The sequence below is a fragment of the Heterodontus francisci genome, chromosome 18, assembly GCF_036365525.1.
Source record: "Heterodontus francisci isolate sHetFra1 chromosome 18, sHetFra1.hap1, whole genome shotgun sequence".
NCBI classification, from domain to species: domain Eukaryota; kingdom Metazoa; phylum Chordata; class Chondrichthyes; order Heterodontiformes; family Heterodontidae; genus Heterodontus; species Heterodontus francisci.
The window spans coordinates 52,879,385-52,898,823 of record NC_090388.1 but is presented as its reverse complement, the minus strand read 5'-3'; the positions used below and the strand labels follow the sequence as shown (position 1 = coordinate 52,898,823).

General features: G+C 44.0%; 1 protein-coding gene across 5 annotated transcripts in view; it reads left to right on the top strand.

Moving 5' to 3' along the window:
* Positions 1–19,439, top strand: part of cacna1c (calcium channel, voltage-dependent, L type, alpha 1C subunit) — a 1,113,964-nt gene that overhangs the window by 805,665 nt on the left and 288,860 nt on the right. For all 5 annotated transcript variants that reach the window (XM_068050762.1, XM_068050758.1, XM_068050759.1 and 2 more), the window contains 2 exons: positions 4,216–4,323; positions 15,539–15,591. In XM_068050762.1, the coding sequence (XP_067906863.1) occupies positions 4,216–4,323; positions 15,539–15,591 (161 nt within the window). The remainder of the gene's footprint in view (positions 1–4,215; positions 4,324–15,538; positions 15,592–19,439) is intronic.

Here is a 19,439-nt window from a genome sequence, read left to right as displayed (position 1 = left end):
TTCAACAGGAGTGTAACCTGTAACAATGCAAGGGGCTACTTACTTCCTTTCTGATAGTGCCTTCAAGACTTCCTCCCAAACTCTAAGACTGTGTGGAGTTTGTTGAAAAGTCCTGGCACATATGACAAAGTCAATAGTACAGAGATATGTGCCTGTAGAGTATTGGAAACCATTCTATATTTACAGTGCTATCAATAAAATGATAAACAAATAAATATCAGTATTTACAGATTAATGAGATTTAATCAATTGGCAATTAAATTCATTACCTGCTCCTCAGTTGCTCAGTGGATTAATTACCAATGGAAGCAGCAACTGAGGCATACAGACCAGAAGATCTCACATTCAACTGCTGGTCTGTGCTGAGTTTGCTGATCTCAACTGGAGTACTACAATTGGCATCAATGTCCCTGCGCCAGGGTAGAGGTAGAGGAAATTAGCCAGAGTTTCCTACTCCTGATTACCATCTAGATATCCTGCCGGAAAGTTTACAATAGTAAGCATGAGCATGCTGAGTGGGGAGGGCAATATTTGGGCTTAGTTGTGATGACACATCCCATTGACAATCATTACTGGTCTCACACATGAATGAACAAGATGCTAGAGTGCTGTTGAATCATACTACAACATGAACCCTGCCTTCAGAGAGTTAAGGCAAAAGAATTGGAGGAAAAAGTGAAGATGCTTGGTGTCGGCCTATACCTTAGTTGGAGTCAGTGCCTTCAGTAAAGCAGGAGGAAAACTGGTGAGGTAAAAATACTCCTGAAAACTAGGAATGGAGCCAGTCAGAGTTTTTCAACTGCTGCATTTGAATCATAGTTACCATGGAAACAAGTGCTTTCTTATCAATAATGCATATTCCAGGCCAAGTGAGCGCCTCTTCTGACGTTGGGAGATGATCGCTATGAATTAGTCAGTGGCACTATGATGATTTACAACTTAAATTAAAAGCTTATCCTAAGTCTGATATTCACCTAGTTTATGATATAAAAGACAATTTGAATGAACCATTAGTGTTAAATATGAACAAATGTTAAAGGGACACTGTTTTCATGGAAAATATGTTTGGGAATTCTTTTCTAAAACAGAAGCATGAACAATCAATTTAGAATTCATTATTGAGCACTCTTGTTATTATGACAAAAGTTCCGCACGACCACCCACAACCTCCACCCTGGTTCTTTTCCTTCTGTAACCAGAAAATGCCGAATGGTTCTTCATGAAAACAAAATTGACGTTCATTGGCATTACCATTGCTGAATCCCCATCATCAACATCCAGTTATCATTGACCAGAAACTTAACTGGACCAGCCATATAATACAAAAGAAAAATACTGCATATGCTGGAACCAACACCTCATGGGGTCTTCATCGGTACCATCAACCCTTTGGATCCTTCTTCCCTTTCACTTCCCTCTGACCCCATCCATTCTTCCAATCTCACCCCTTCCCGTGTATTCACAATATCCTGTGATCTTCCTCTCTTGGACCCTGAATGATCTGTCCTTAGCAAAGGCGTGAGCTTCATTCCCTCACACCCCAACCTCAATAAACTTTGAGCTCAGCATGACGCTGAACTGTTCTTAAGTTGTCTTCGCCTCTGCACCCACTTCTTTGGCCGAGAGACTTCTCCCCACACAGTGGACCGTTTTTCCTTTGTCCTGCATTCTCCCTCCACCTGGACCCCTCCCTCTGGCCTCTTACCCTCTCCAGATCTTTTCATTGATAATAGAAAAGCAGAATATTATTTAAGTGGAGAGAGACTGCAGAATGCTGCAGTACAGAGAGATCTGGGTGTCTTTGTACATGAATCATAAAAAGTTAGTATGCAGGTACAGCAAGTAATTAGGAAGGCAAATGGAATGTTGGCATTTATTGCAAGGGGGATGGAGAATAAAAGTAGGGAAGGCCTCAAACATTCCTTCCAGGTGAAATAGTGGACATGGTTTTCCATTTTGGGTTGAGACCCCGACATTGGCATCAAATGCAGGTCCCAACCCCGCACAGTGTCAGGAGCAGCAACCCAACATTGATTTTGTCAGGATTGGGGCGGGATGGTGCCGGCAAACTGGCACGCTGGCCAGCTGTGTGTAGTTGCGCGCCCCCTCCCCTCAGTTCCTGCCCCCATATCGTGGCCAAAGTCCTACCAGGTGAGTTACTTGTACTTCTTTCAATTTTGTATACTGTATTTGCTGCTCCTTGACATTGGGGAGACCAAGACGGATTGGGTGACTGCTTTATGAAACACCTCTGTTCAGTCGCAACCATGACCCCGAACTTCCAGTCATCTGTCATTTTAATTCTCAACCATGCTCCTAATCTGACATTTCTGTCCCTGGACACCTGCAGTGTTCCAATGAAGCTCAACATAAGCTTGAGGAACAGCACTTCATCTTTTGACTGGGCAACATGCCAAGGCTCCTTCAACAGCACCTTCCAAACCCGCGACCTCTACCATCTGGATGAACAAAGGTAGCAGGTGCATGGAAACACCACCACCTGCAAGTTCCCCTCCAAGTTACACACCATCCTGACTTGGAATTATATTGCTGTTCATTCACAGTCGCTAGGTCAAAATCCTGGAACTCCCTCCCAAACAGCACTGTGAGTGTACCTCCACCGTGTGGTCTGCACGGTTCAGGAAGGTGGATCAGTACCACCTTCTCTAGGGCAATTAGGTATGGGCAATGAATACTGGCTTTGCCAGCGACACTAACATCCCATGAATGAATATTAAAAAAATTTTACACTTTATTCACAATGTGGTAAAAATTGTTTATCCTTTGACCTGCAGAATCCATTTCAACTTACCTTTTAAAAATGCTTAAATAAGAGCAAAATACTGCGGATGCTGGAAATCTGAAACAAAAACAAGAAATGCTGGATTCACTCAGCAGGTCTGGCAGCATCTGTGGAAAGAGAAGCAGAGTTAACGTTTCGGGTCAGTGACCCTTCTTCGGAACTGACAAATATTAGAAAAGTCACAGATTATAAACAAGTGAGGTGGGGGTTGGGCAAGAGATAACAAAGGAGAAGGTGCAGATTGGACCAGGCCACATAGCTGACCAAAAGGTCACGGAGCAAAGGCAAACAATATGTTAATGGTGTTTTGAAAGACAAAGCATTAGTACAGATTAGGTGTGAATATACTGAATATAGAACATCAGCAAGTGCAACCCTGAAGAAAAACAACCTGAAAAAAACAGTGGGTAAGCAAACTGAACAAACTAAGATGAAATGAAATAAATGCAAAAAATGTAAAAAGGAATGCAAAAAAAAGGAAGAAAAAATAACTAAAAATGACTAAAAATGAAAGTAAAGTGGGGGGCTGTCACGCTCTGAAATTATTGAACTCAATGTTCAGTCCGGCAGGCTGTAGTGTGCCTAATCGGTAGATGAGATGCTGTTCCTCGAGCTTGCGTTGATGTTCACTGGAACACTGCAGCAATCCCAGGACAGAGATGTGAGCATGAGGAGGGAGAACACTCCCCCCTCCCCCCCCCCCCCTGCTCTCATGCTCACATCTCTGTCCTGGGATTGCTGCAGTGTTCCAGTGAACATCAACGCAAGCTCGAGGAACAGCATCTCATCTACCGATTAGGCACACTACAGCCTGCCGGACTGAACATTGAGTTCAATAATTTCAGAGCGTGACAGCCCCCCACTTTACTTTCATTTTTAGTCATTTTTAGTTATTTTTTCTTCCTTTTTTTTGCATTCCTTTTTACATTTTTTGCATTTATTTCATTTCATCTTAGTTTGTTCAGTTTGCTTACCCACTGTTTTTTTCAGGTTGTTTTTCTTCAGGGTTGCACTTGCTGATGTTCTATATTCAGTATATTCACACCTAATCTGTACTAATGCTTTGTCTTTCAAAACACCATTAACATATTGTTTGCCTTTGCTCCGTGACCTTTTGGTCAGCTATGTGGCCTGGTCCAATCTGCACCTTCTCCTTTGTTATCTCTTGCCCAACCCCCACCTCACTTGTTTATAATCTGTGACTTTTCTAATATTTGTCAGTTCCGAAGAAGGGTCACTGACCCGAAACGTTAACTCTGCTTCTCTTTCCACAGATGCTGCCAGACCTGCTGAGTGAATCCAGCATTTCTTGTTTTTGTTTTAAAAATGCTTGCTAGCTCTTATTTTAGGTTTTAGCAAATGCATTTATGTTATGGAAATTAATGAAACACTCACTTTTGTTACCTTTTCAGCATGTTGTTCAGTGTGTGTTTGTGGCCCTGAGGACCATTGGTAATATTGTGATAGTGACCACGTTACTGCAGTTCATGTTTGCCTGTATCGGTGTACAGCTCTTCAAGGTAAGATTGAATTTGTATTTATTTTGTAAATTAAATCAGTTAATTGTTTCTTCCTACCCCATTCCCCATTTGTTTTCCTTGCATCCGATTTCTCCAGTCCCTGCCCCACACATGGTAGGAGGGTGATCTGTATGGGCTGGATTTTGTGGAGGAGGTGGGGCTCCCGGCACCAGACCGAAAAGGTGGGGGGTACCCTGCCTCGGCCTTTTCATGTCCCCCCCAAGCGATCCGGTACTGCAGAGGCCTTGGACCCAGGCCCAGCGCTGGAACTCTGGACCTCAGATAAGTAAGGCAGGGTCACTGGGGACGGTCCAGAAGCCCCTGCGAGGGGAGGGTGTGCGTGAAGTCCAGGGGAAGAGGGGGCCATGGAGCTGCAGGTTTTGCCGGCGGTGGTCCTCCATGGGCCACAGATTCCCCCCAAGCCCACAGGAAGGGAGCCTCATTTTACAAGGCATCCTCCCCACATGGCGGAGGCAGCCCCCCCGTCGCTGGTTTGATCCCAGCAGCAGCAGGAAGAGGCCCTTAAGTGAATGTTAATAGACCACATAAGGGCCGCAATTGGCCTCTAAGCAGGTAGGCCATCGTTGGCCTATCCTGACCCCGGCAAAAGTGCTTGGTGATGTGGCGGCGACAGACCCTCTGCCACCCGTCGTGATTCAATGGGCCTCCTTTGCCTCCAACCCCGCCTCATGGGGCCCATAAAATCCAGCCCTATGTCTCTCTGAACCAACAGAACACAATGTACAAGAGACTGGCTTGAAGATGCATCCTTCTTGCCCTATTTATATGTATGTTTGGTGTTGGTCTAACAAGATCAATGTCAATATAAGAGTCCCAGTTTCTTGTTTGATATTGGTTATGAGATCACTCTGAAGAGGCTTCACACCTGTGTGCAGTATAACTGCAACTGTGCAAATCCGACACTTTAAAGTTACAATATAAATTTTAATACGGCTCACCATAATAAGTTGAAGTGCACAGTTGCAAAGCTCTGATCTCTAAAATTTGAGAAAAGGTCTAGTAGGCAACCTGACTAGCTGCCTCTTCTTGCTGCCCTTACTAATGCCCAAATACCACATAATTTTAACAGGGATTTCTGTTTTTCCATTCCTCATAGTAGATGGAGGCATCTAACACCTTAGCACAATGGATATGTATGCCTCACCATGCTATTTGTTGCTTTATGGAACTCAAATACACTGAGGGAAATTTTCTTGGCCTCTTGGAGGCAACTTTGGAGGTGCAGGTGCCAGGAAAGTAGCAGAAAGATGGCTGTCCAATGTGTTCCTACCTCCGGGCGAGTTTCCCAGGGGCAGGCTGTCACTGGAATTGGCAACCTGCTTGCCATATGCAAGCAGGCAATCAAGACACTTAAGACCTCAATCTGTGGCAATATTTGGAGAGGGAGGCAAGTTAGCTGGCGCCACAGGAGGCCACTCCGCGGTGCCTGGAGCTTGGAAGCACTTTGAAGGCGAGTTCACGGAGGGAGGTCAGAGGGCAATCATAGGCTGATGCACATGCCGGTTTCAGTGATCCCAAAGGCTGAAAGCGGTACATCCGCAGCCAAATGCATTCATGTTGAGGTGCTCTCCCCTACCGTGATAGCCCTGACGGTTTTGGAGCATCTTTTTAAACATGCCATCCGCACCCTTTCATGAACACTTTTTTGAGGCACTCCCCAAGTCTATCTCTGCCTAAGCAGCACTCCCCTCTCCCATTGGGCTCTCTTATTGACCCTCCCATGTCAGTGTGCTGCACATTGTCCCTAATTGGATGGCAATCGTGCAGGCAGCCTGAAAATTGGCTGTCTCCCGCAGGATCACACAGGTGGTTGGACCACTGGCACAGGCAGGGTCGGGACCTGGAAATGGTCCTATGCCCATGAATTTTAGAAGTCCGGAAGATTCCAGCCACTGTGTCACTTATTTAGCATGTTACATTTCTTAAATAATGGTACCAATTGAGAGGACACACTGAAATATATTGAAAAACCATTTGCCAACATGCATAAATACGACATTACAAAGTAGTATCAATAGATTTTTACTTGCATGGAGAAAAATGCAAAAAATATATATTTTATTAATTTTACATCTGCATGAACATCTTGTCTACTAAACCTTATTTCCTCTTGTCATTATTTTTATCACATATTTATATCAACTTTTTTCCATTATAAGTTACTATGCCCAGATTTATAATGCTCACTGCCTTTGTAAACCTGGCATTCTGTATTGGCACAAACTTGAACATCTTTTCCCCAAAACTGTTAAAAATGCTGTCTGTAAAATGCTAATCCACCAATTTCTTTTCATTAGTAAGAAAAATTTCTAATGTCCAAAATAACAATTTCAACAAAATTTAAAAATCAAAAAAATTATTTCACAATAACATGATTAAATGTATCCATTATCTTTTGCATCTTTGAATGCCTTCAGTAAGAAGATAAGAGCCTGTTCAGCCATTCAGTGAGATCATGTCTGCTTTGTGACCTAACACCATGTGCCTGCTTTAACCTCTATCCCTTAATACCTTTGAATAACAAAAATCTATCAATCTCAGATTTTAAATTTCCAATTGACCTAGCATCAACAGCCATTTCCGAAAGAGAGTTCCAAACTTCTACCACGTGTAGATGTGTTTCCTAATTATGCTCCTGGCCTGAATCTAATTTTTAGGCGACATCCCCTCATCCGAGTCTCCCCAATGAGCAAGAAAAGTTTCTCTCTTTCTACCCTATCAGTTTCCATTAATGTCTTGAAAACTTATATTAGATCACCTCTTAATCTTCAAAATTCCAGGGAATACAACCCTAGTTTGTGCAATGTCTCCTCATAATGTAACCTTTAGAGTCCAGATATGATTTTAGTAAGTCTATGCTGCACTCCCTCCAAGGCCATTATATCCTTCCTAAGTGTGGTACCCAGAATTGAACACCATACTGCAGGAGTGGTCTAACCAGGGCTCTGTTTCTACTTTAAGTTCTAAATTTCTCACAAAGTCTTTGGCCTTTATTTGATGTATTTACCCAGAATTGTGATGCTGAGAGTTCAATTTGAATTGTGTCGTGTTCAGTACCTAATTTACCAGGATGCATCTGTATCATTCAGGTAGTTGTACTGATGGAATATTGTCCTTCAGCTTCTAGCAGTTACTGCTCAGTTGTTTTTCAAAATTATTTGAAGATTAAGAAACCATATTTTTTAATTTACTGAGGAAAATGTACATTTAGTATTTCTTTTAAAAGTATGTGTGCGCATGAGAAAGATTGAAATAAAATAGTTGTACTATTAGACGTTTTGAGCTTTTATTTTGTGTTCTATAAACTTAAAGTGCATTGAGCTGAAATATTGAGGTTTGTTTTCAACTTGCTGTCCAGATGTAAAATTGGGGTTGTAAATTGGCTGCTCATTATAGAAATCACCCAGTTTTCTTTTTCATTGATTGTCTGCATTAAAGAAATGGATTGCCGCAAATCAGAGCTGTAGATTCAAAAGCCACACTAATAGGTTGCTGTACAATCTTGGAAACGGACCACAGAGCCTTCATGTAGGTGTGCTGTTCCTCAGGCACTTTTATTTTCAGGGGAGTACCCAAGAGTTTTCATTGCCACAACTCTGAAACCATGGGTAGCCTTCTCCTCAGCACCCAGTGGTAAAGTGCTATATCCTCTCCCTCTCCTCAATTTTCTGCTTTCCTCATGCTCTGTGAATCACCTGGTACCAATCCTCTGAGATACACTGAAAGTTTCTTAGCTGGCTTGTAGGAGTGAAAAAACAAGTAATTATGAGGTGAGATCAAGGTTTGTGGTCCAGGAGCTCATGGATGTTGGACCAGGAGCTTATGGATGGGCATCACCATTTCATCATCTAGCTCCTCAGCTTTGTTATCTTTATAGTCTTCATAGTGCCTTCTTTCCCCCTCCTCATTATCATCAGCAAGATTATTGTCATCATCATCTTCCTCCTACTCCTCATCCTCCACCCTCCTGTTGCAAATGCTTGACAGGAGGGTACAGGCTAAGAATTTGTGTTATACTTTTGGGATTATGAAAACAGAGAAGGGGATGGAAGTTGTGGCATTGTGGAGCTTCACAAGGATGCTATAGCGACTATGTGTGTGCAGCTATTAAACTGATCTTAGCACCATGCTCCTGGCATCACGATCTCCCACGGCTACAGCGCAGTGTCATTCCAACATCTGCATGGCCTGCTCCTTGTAGGGGGTCTGCTTCTTAATGTCAGAGATTGCCTGCATTGGAACATTGTGCACAAGCTCCTCCTGAAACAAGATTGAGTGGGTTTGGTGAAGACTTGCAATTGAGACTGTTCCCCCCAAGGTATTGAACAGTTAGTGTAAGAAATATGTTGGTATCACAGTGTTAAAGGATTCAAAGGGGTTTTAATGTTCTGCATTTAAGTAAGTGCTGTTGGTAACATATTACACATACTGTAAGATCCCTTGATTGTGTCCCCTTTAACAAAGTAAAGTGTAGAGGGTTAATTGTATAGTTGTTTATTTTAGAGGGTGAAGAGTGTGCTGGTGACCAGGGTGTTCAAGAAAGCAAAAGGAGAATGTTAAGTGTTTTAGCTTGCCTGTCCTGGTCATGTTATTGAACATCTAACAGCACTGTTTTTCAGTTCTTGGGGTGAGAAAGTTGGCACAGTGCCAGCGCTATCTCCCTCCACTAGGCATGAGACAGAACTTTGAGCTAATTCGAATGGAGACCCAGCAGTCTCTGTCTCCTTTGTTCATTCTCCTTACTTGGAGAGGGATTGGAGCTCAATCTCCCTGACATTGGGAGCTCTTCCTCTGTTCCTCCTTGCAATACCTTTCTTCCTTCTCAGCTGTCTGTGCCAGATTCTGCAATGCCAAGACATCTTTGAAAAATGGGACAAAAACACAACTGTGCAGTGCAGCTACCTGACAGTGAATTGAGTCCAAAGACCATGCTACATGTTGGGGAGGCGGTGGCGTAGTGGTAATGTCACTGCACTAGTAATCCAGAGGCCTAGGCTAATGCTCTGGGGATATGGGTTTGAATCCCACCACGGCAGATGGTGATTTGAATTCAATTAATAAATCTGAAATTAAAAGCTAGTATAATGGTGACCATGAAACCATTGTTCATTGTTGTAAAACCCATCTACTTCATTAATGTCCTTGAGGGAAGGAAACCTCTGGCCTATATGTGACTCCAGACCCACAGCAATGTGGTTGACTCTTAAAAAAAACAGTTGTATCAAACCGCTACAAAGTCTAAGAAAAGGAATGAAACCAGACAGAACACCTGGCATTGACCTAGGCACTGGAAACGACAACAGCAAACCCAGCCCTCTCGACCCTGCAAAGTCCTCCTCACTAACATCTGGGGGCTTGGGCCAAAATTGGGAGAGCTGTCCCACAGACTAGTCAAGCAACAGCCTGACATATTTATACTCATGGAATCATACCTTACAGACAATGTCCCTGACACCATCAAGACCATCTCTGGGTATGTGCCAGTCCCACCGGCAGGACTGACCCACAGTGGGACACAGTCAGGAGGGAGTTGCCTTGGGAGTCCTCAACATTGACTCCGGACCCCATGAAGTCTCATGGCATTAGGTCAAACATGGGCAAGGAAACCTCCTGCTGATTACCACCTAACACCCCACCCTTCGCCTCTCGCCTGATGCATCAGTGCTTCTCCATGTTGAACACTGATTGGAAGAAGCACTAGGGTTAGCAAGGGCACAAAATGGACTCTGGGTGGGGGATTTCAATGTCCATCACCAAGAGTGGCTTGGTAGCATCACTACTGAGGACATAGCTGCTAGACTGAGTCTGCAGCAGATGATAAGGGAATCAACAAGAGGAAAAACCTACTTGAACTCGTCCTCACCAATCTACCTGTCACAAATGCATCTGTTCATGGCAGTATTGGTAAGTGACCACCGCACAGTCCTTGGGGAAACAAAGTCCCGTCTTCACAATTATGGTACCCACCATCATGTTGTGTGGCACTACCACCGTGCTAAATGGGATAGATTTCAAATAAATTTAGCAACTCAAAACTGGGCATCCATGAGGTGCTGTGGGCCATCAGCAGCAGCAGAATTATATTCAACTACAATCTGTAACCTCATGGCCTAGCACATCCCCCAATCTACCATTACCATCAAGCTGGGGGACCAACCCTGGTTCAATGAAGAATGCAGGAGGTCGTACCTAAAAATGAGGTGTCAGCCTGGTGAAGCTACAACACAGGAATGCTTGCATGTCAAACAGCGGAAGCAGCATGCGATAGACAGCAAAGCGATCCCACAACCAACAGATAGGATCGAAGCTCTGCAGTCCTGCCACATCCAGTCATGAATGGTGGTGGACAATTAAACAACTAACAGGAGGAGGAGGCTCCACAACTATCCCCATCTTCAATGATGGGGGAGCCCAGCACATCAGCGCAAAAGACAAGGCTGAAGCATTTTATCCATCTTCAGCCATAAGTGTCGAGTGGATGATACCTCTTGGCCTCCTCCTGAGGTCCCCAGCATCACAGATGCCAGTCTTCAGCCAATCCGATTCATTCTATGTGATATCAATAAACGGCTGAAGGCACTGGATACTGCAAAGGCTATGGGCCCTGACAACATTCCGGCAATAGTACTGAAGACTTGTGCTCCGTAACCAGCCACGCTCCTAGCCAAACTGTTCTAGTACAGCTATAACACTGGCATCTACCCGGCAATGTGGAAAATTGCCCAGGTATGTCCTGTGCACAAAAAGCAGGACAAATCTGACCTGGCCAATGACAGCCCTATCAGTCTACCCTCGATCATCAGCAAAGTGATGGAAGGGGTCATTGACAGTGCAACCAAGCAGCACTTGCTCAGCAATAACCTGCTCACTGATGCTCAGTTTGGCTTCTGCTAGGGAATCTAGGCTCCTGACCTCATTACAGCCTTTGTCCAAACATGGACAAAAGAGCTGAACCCGAGAGGAGAGGTGAGAGTGACTGCCTTCGACATCAAGGCAACATTTGACCGAGTATGGCATCAAGGACCCCTTGCAAAACTGGAGTCAATGGGAATCGGGAGAAAACTCTCCACTGGTTGGAGTCATACCTAGCAGAAAGGAAGATGGTTGTGGTTGTTGGAGGTCAATCATCTCAGTCCCAGGACATCACTGCAGGAGTTCCTCAAGGTAGAGTCCTTGGCCCAACCATCTTCAGCTGCTTCGTCAATGACCTTCCCTCCATCATAAGGTCAGAAGTGGGGATGTTCGCTGATGGTTGCACAATGTTCAGTACCATTCTCAACTCCTCAGATACTGAAGCAGCCCATGTCCAGATGCAGCAAGACCTGGACAACATCCAGGCTTGGGCTGATAAGTGGCAAGTAACATTCATGCCACACAAGTGCCAGGAAATGACCATCTCAAACAAGAGAGAATCTAACTATCTCCCCTGATCTTCAATGGCATTACCATTGCTGAATCTCCCACTATCAACATCCTGGAGGTTACCATTGACCAGAAACTGAACTGGAGTAGCCATATAAATACTGTGGCTACAAGAGCAGGTCAGAGGCTGGGAATTGTGTGGTGAGTAACTCACCTCCTGACTCCCCAGTGCCTGTCTGCAATCTACAAGTCACAAGTCAGGAGTGTGATGGAATAATCTCCATTTGCCTGGATGGGTGCAGCTCCATCAACACCATCCAGGACAAAGCAGCCCGCTTGATTGGCACCCCACCCACCACCTTCAACATTCACTCCCTTCACCACCGACGCAGCGTGGCAGCAGTGTGTACCATCTACAACATGCACTGCAGCAATTCACCAAGGCTCCATCGACAGCACCTTCCAAAACCATGACCTCTATCACCTAGAAGGACAAGGACAGCAGATAGGAACATCACCACCTGCAAGTTCCCCTCCAAGCCACACACCACCCTGACTTGGAACCATATCACCATTCCTTCACCTGAGTCACACTCCTGGAACTCCCTTTCTAACAGCAGTGTGGGTGTACCTACACCCCAAGGACTGCAGCGGTTCAAGAAGGCAGTTCACCACCACCTTCTCAAAGGCGATTAGGGATGGGCAATAAATGCTGGCCTAGGCAGCGATGCCCACATCCCATGAAAGAAAAAAAACTGAAACGCAGCTCCTCAGCCGACTGCTAAAATCTTCAACCAAACTTGCTTTTTAAAGACTGTGCATTAATTTCCAAGCAGTCCAAGCAGATTACTGTCATTTTACACTGGAGAACCCCCAAAGGATATACAAATGAGCTGATCCATAAAATTATGATGTATTAAATTCTGTCGAGCATCATTGGGTGGAATGCCAGATATATTGGTGAAAATCTGGCACAATACTCTATGGGGCATGATAATTAAAACCAAAAATCTCTTCTAAACCAACTCGGTGGTTCAAAGCATGACCGATCAAAAGGGGGATAAGGAAGGGTAGGACGTAGTGAGTGAGGGGGTGTCTGGTCTTGCTACCTGCTCTTGAGGGGAGGAAGTTGAAATTGGGGTGAGAGGTGAATAAGGGTTAGGATAAGCTGAGTGAGTGATAGTGGAGCTAGAGCAAGGAAAGGACTGACGTTGAGAGGGTTTTTCAAAGGGGAGAAAGCAGGAGCCATGATAAGAATGAGGGGATGACAGGAAAGGGAAATGGTAGTGGGATAGTGAAGAGGTAGGAAATGCAATGGGAGTGGGATATTGGGGTGAAGCATGGGTGCTTGGGAAGGAGATGGAAAAGGAGCTGCTCAGGGCCACATTTTCCCTACAACCTCTACCCCAACCTGCAGACTGCAGGTGTTAGAGGCTCGTTTCATGCCATACCAGCCATCCAACACATCACCCAAAAGGGGGGAAAAAAGAGTCAAGCAGAAGAGAACAGAGAAAGAAACAAAAAGAGTTAAGGAGAAAGAAGAGAATCATAGAATTGCTACAGAATTGTTACAGTGCAGAAGGAGGCCATACGGCCCATCGTGTCCGCACCGGCTTTCTGAAAGAGCAATTCATTCAGTTCCATTCCCCTGCCTCTCCCAATAACCCTGCACATTCTTCCTTTTCATGTAGCAGTCTAATTCCCTTTTGAATGCTTCAATTGAACCTGCCTCCACCACTCTGTTAGGCAGTGCATTCCAGACCTTAACCACTCGCTGCATAAAAAGCTTTTCCTCATGTCACTTTTGCTTCTCTTACCAAATACTTTAAATCTGTGCCTTCTCGTTCTTGATCCTTTCACAAGTGGGAACAGTTTCTCTCTATCTACTCTGTCCAGAACCCTCATGATTTTGAATACCTCTATCAAATCACCTCTCAGCCTTCTCTTCTCCAAGGAAAACAGTCCCACCTTCTCCAATCTATCTTCATAACTGAAGTTCCTCATCCCTGGAACCATTCTCGTCAATCTTTTCTGTACTCTCTCCAATGCCCTCACGTCTTTCCTAAAGCGCGGTGCCCAGAACTGGAGGTAATACTCCAGCTGAGGCCAAACTAGTGTCTTATACAAGTTCATCATAAGACTTGCCCTTTCTCATTTAATTTCCATGATACTTTGCCTGGCAAGTTCCTGGAAGTGTAAGATGGGAAATGCTGCCCTCTATAGGGCATCTGGGATCTGAGTGAACAGGGCAAGGAACTGTATTTCCTTAACCAACCAGATTGAAGGATTGTGAAATGAACAGCACAAGGTCTGAACAGAGAAGTGTAAGTTAGGATGGTGAATTCAGTGTAAAATCAGATACAGAAAGAGAGGAATAAAATGATTGGAATAAGAGAAAGAGAAAAGGCAAAAAGATAAAGTAAAAGAAGTTATTTAAAAGGAGCCTTAAACAGCAATTAAAACTTGGAGGAATGATCCTCCACACTTGTAATAGCAAATTTTCAGTGACACAGAGATTGACTGACAGAAATTAACTGCTATCACCTTATTGAAAGGGGACTTCGACTTGAAATGACGACTTAACTTTCTGTGGCGAGTTTACTTCGTATCTGCAAGTACAGGAATTTCACACCACTCAATGCATTTGAATGGGAAGCCAGATAGTGAGGTCCTGTTTTCACAAAGTTAACAATGGAGCAGCACATCTCTGACAGCAACTTCTCGATTTCTATGTTTAATTTGCATATCTGTCCTCGCCTGAAGTTGCTGTAGCATTTGCACTTAAATAATGGTGAGAGCTATTAGCTTTGCCATTATTTTGACAGCAATGTTTGACAGCAAACCTATAAGTTTAACAAATGCTACTGGTGTTATATTTCATGTGACAAGATAAATATCACCATCTGTGAATAATAAGCAAAAAAACTGCCACTGCTGGAAATCTGGAACTCAGACAGACAGAACCGGAAATAGTTGGCAGAGCAGTCAGGGCTTTGGAATGTTAATGTTTCAGGTATAATATGTTATCAGAGCTGGAAAAAGAATTCCAGGTGAACAGCGTTTACAAAGGAACAGAACAAAGGGATGGAAGAGGAAAAAGCACACATACGAGGGAGAGGAAGTAGACAGAATTGTAAAATGCATAAATGAAAAACAGGGAATGATTAATGAATGAAGTTATATTGACATGAGATGATAGGTAGAAGTGTAATAAAAGAAATTAAAAGACTTTTAACAGACACAGGGAATGTGCGATTAGCTGAGTTGTTGGTATGAGGGTATGTGTGGCAGGTCTCAAATGGAAACAAGAAAAGCTTGTGAAATAGAACAGAATCCAGCAATCCAGGAAAGAGGCACAGGTCAACAGCAAAGGCACAGGTTTCCCCACCAACACAGTTCCTCAATCCAAGCACCAGCCTTTCCTCCCCTTCGCCCAGAATGCAAACACATCTATTGGGCATCACCAACTTCTCCTGTTGTAAAGAATATGGGTGCTAAATTTAAGATCTGACGTTACTAGAATCAATTTTGAGACCAGAAACCTTGCATTGAGCTTCATTAAAATAATGTAAAAAGCCAGAGAGAGAGAGAGAGATCAGAGTGTGAGTTGATTGAGAAATCAAAGTAAAAGGTGGGGAGCCTGAGGTCCATGCAGCCAGATTTTGTTAGATACCAGTAGCTAACTTGTGACTAGTACATTTATTCATTAAGGTACTTGTTATTAAATTATGCAATAAAAATATCTATTTAATTACTCTGTTGGAAATAATGTGCAGTAAAAATTCTGTTCCTCTTATTCTATATTCGTATTTTTATTTTTTTTTATTTAAAGGGTAAACTCTACACCTGCACAGATGGATCCAAACAGAGAGAGTTTGAATGCAAGTAAGTTTACAGTGAGCATATGTGCTTAGTAGCAAAAGAGTTAGCCAGCTAGGCTTGAATACTTGTTAATGCATTAGTGGACACATTTTTTGAGGTGAGGTTCCTGGCACCAAGCCTTACTGCTTTGGAGTGAGAATTGAGCACAGAGATCATTGCACTTGATTCACAGCATACCGAATTGTCCAGTGATTAAAATGTGCTGTTGATCTAAGTGATATTGAAACAAAGGTACAAGGGCACAGTATAGTGTTCTAACCAGCTGTACTACTCAGTCTCCTTGGAGCCTTTTTTTTACAGTTCTATGACATAAACCACTTTTTATTGTTTGATTGTGGAGAAAGTAGATTGTTGCTGGCATCAAAGGCTTAGATATGTTTATGTAACATTGCAGTGACTCTTATAGTATAGTACACTTTTATTATGGTGGATGGGGGGGGGGGGGGCGTTGTGTGGAGGGGAGGGGAGTCTATAAAATCCAGTCTAGTTAATGTGACATTTTATTTGCTAACAAATGTACTGTGAAAACATTGTTGGTGTTTAATGCCAACTTACATGAGTTCCAGTCTGTCTGCAGTTTGTTTCTACTGAAGACATAAAAAAGTGCTGTCACTCATCAAGATCATTATTTTTATCCATGTGTAAGTCTTGGCAGTTATCAGCAGCAAAAAGGAAAAATAATAGTAACCTTACAGCAAAGTTCCATTATGAAGAGCCGGAAGGCTGGAGTAAATGTGTTAAATATTTGCCAAGTTTTATTGTTTACTTTAATACAAGAGCTGTCTCACTCTTTGGTTCTCTAATTAATCCTTTTGGCTTTTCTTTCAAAACATTTCATGGCATGTCCAAGACTGCATATCACCTTGTGTGGCATCACAGGGACAAACCACAGCTGAAACACCTTGATTTGCTGCTCGTAGGCACTTTTAAAAGTATCTATTTAAAATAAATAGGTTACAAGAATAATTTTAATATTTTGGAGGCTTTTTTCATACACTTCTATTGATTCAAGTTAAAATAAAACTAATCAGTGTTGAAGACATTATTGAGGGTATTGGCTGGGAGGAGTTTCTGCCCCAAAGTTGTGAGATCACTACTTTGGTACTGCTGATGATTAACCCATGGTATTTCATCAGCCTTATCATGTTAGCTGCCTGTGTGTTAATTCAATTTCCTAGTGCATGTTGAGGGTTCATAAGCACCTTTCGGCCATTAATGTGATCAGTTTTCATCATTGAAATAAATATCAAAAAGAAGAAATGGTCTAAAGCTTAAAAGATGTAAAATTTAATTATGATTACCAACCCCACCCCCCAAACAGTTATTCCACTTTATCTCTATTCTCAGAAGGCAGTGAAGCAAGTTGTAGTATGGTTTAGGGGTGTGAGTAATCCTCTGATACCTTTCTTCAGAATAAGCTGAGGTAGAAGGGATATCACAGCTGAGCATGATCCTGTCCTCAGCCAGAATTCATGCAAGGATACATACTAGCTGGGGTCATTGGATAGCAATTAAGAATGAGTGGATTAGCTGATTTTGTTTTCCGCTTCCATAGCTCAGTTAATCTAAGACTGTTGCAGCCCTTCAGCTGCAACCAGAATTATTCTTGATTCCTTGATTTTTTAGAACAGTGGCCTGAATTTTACTGATCGGGCAGATGACCCGAAAATGCAGGTCGGCAGTGTGCAAGAGCAGGCAACAGAACTTCCTCCGCGAGTGTACCATCAAAAGCCAATTAAGGACTGACAGGTGGGGAAACCAGCCAATTAGTGGTAGCAGGTGGGTCATAATGTTAGCAGCTTGCTCGCAGGCACCATTTTTAAAGGCACATATGGAGCAGTAAGGCAGGCTGAAGACACAGGCAGAAAGGAAGGGGTCTACGGATATGGAGGCAAAAGAGGAACAGCTTCAGCACGATAAAGGTTCGCCACACGATTCAGCGACACCTACCTGGAAATAGTCAGAGAAAGGAAAGATGTCCTGGTTCCTGTAGGCGGGAGGAGAAGGCCTGCAAGCGTCACCAAGAAGGCATTGCTGGAGGTGACAGACATCGTAATCACGCCGAGGGGTTATTGCAAGAACCTAGATCCAGTGCAGAAAGAGATTAAATGACCTGCTACAGTCTAGAAAGGTGAGTGGCATGTAGAGTTGCAAACTGGAAGTCCAGCATGAATTAAAAGGCACATATGAAATGTGAGGTCAGGTGGTAGACCTATGCATGAAACAACACCAGGCACCAATGCCACCTTGAGGCACCCAGTTCACATGCACCTGAACCCCCTGGTCAGTCATGGGTGAATGCTGCATTGAGATGGCTGAACGGCTGCATCATATGTCATCTCAGCAGTGCGCTGCTGCACATTTACAGTGCCTCAGAGTAACCAGCATAGATGGGCCATGAGACAGGAGTGACACTGCATATATCTGTGCTTGCAGGAGAAATGTGCTCAGAATGCCAGGGAATGTCAGTGAACCGGAGGTGGAATGCCTTTCATCACCATGGTGACACCGATGGAGGTGGAGGCCATGGAGATCGGATGGGTCAAGGCAGCGCAGCCTGTCGCTGCGGGCGAGGTAGGTGTGCAAGCTATAGAGTGAGTAAAGTGATGATTGTGTCCAACATTCCCTAGACCATGTGTAGCCTGTGGCATCTGCATGGGCCTTTAATGCTACTGGAAGCTCCTGACCAAGGGGAGGCACCAGGGCTTGGTTGAAGGAGCAGCTGTTTGACTTAAATCATGTCTCTCCACCAGGTACAACAGCAGATGAGGAACAGACCAGGGCTGCAACTACATTGAAAAGTTCAGAGGGTGTGATGCCATCTCAAGACACTGCGCCACTTTATTCCATGGCACCTTCCATCAGCACAGATACAGTCACTTCGGTGGGCTTTGTTGCCAGAGTAGAACAGGTGGCACAATCTGGTGAGCACTACATCAATGCACAGGAGGAGATAACGGAGACAGTGACAGCTGTGACCACTTCCCCTCGGAGTAGTGAGGAGAGACTCAGCGATACTCAGATCCATGCAGATGGTGAGCCTTGGTGGCATCAGCAAAGCAGCAGATGCTTCAGCAGCAGTGTCAAATATGTGAACATCTGTCAGAGTTTCCAGAGGCAGTGCAGTCTTATCTGCAAACAATGGAGGAGTCCATCCATGCCATGTGTGGCACCATATCTGTGGCATGTGAACGCATGGTGTTCTCCATTGAAGGAGTGGTGACTCTCATGGAGAGTCACATGGAGCGTTGCACTGAGTGGATGCAGGGGAGCACACAGACCTCCACAGCATCCATGAGGTCTATGGAGCGATGGCTGGGCGAGATGGGTCAGCCATATATATCCCTGTTGCCAGGAGCTGAACCACTCCAGCCAACCATGAGAGTGCATGTGGGGCCTGAGAGGGTAGAGAAGGGGCAGGCTGAATGTAACAGGGCCCCTTTCAAGGAGCTTCAATAACTGAAAGCAGATATTTGGCTCCTTTGATGGTGACACCAGCTCTGCATGCTGGTCTGATGACTGAGGCGTCCCCTGCACAAATACAGGTGGCCATGAATATGCTGGGCCCCAATAGGGCTCAGGCACCCAGACGATACAGGCCACGACCATCTAATGCACTGGAGCAAGAAAGCCTGTCCCCCACATCAACTCCAGGCGCAGGGGGAGCATCCCGTAGAAGTGTAAATGGACTAGCACTTGGGTTTCATTGGATGATAATTTGTTAAATGCAGAAGCCTTTAATGTTTAATGAGAGTTAAAGGTCTTGACATACAATATATAACAACTTATGTATTTATTTTTATGTGTTACGACCAGGTGAGAAAGGTGTCTAGGGTTCCCTTTCAGCCTTC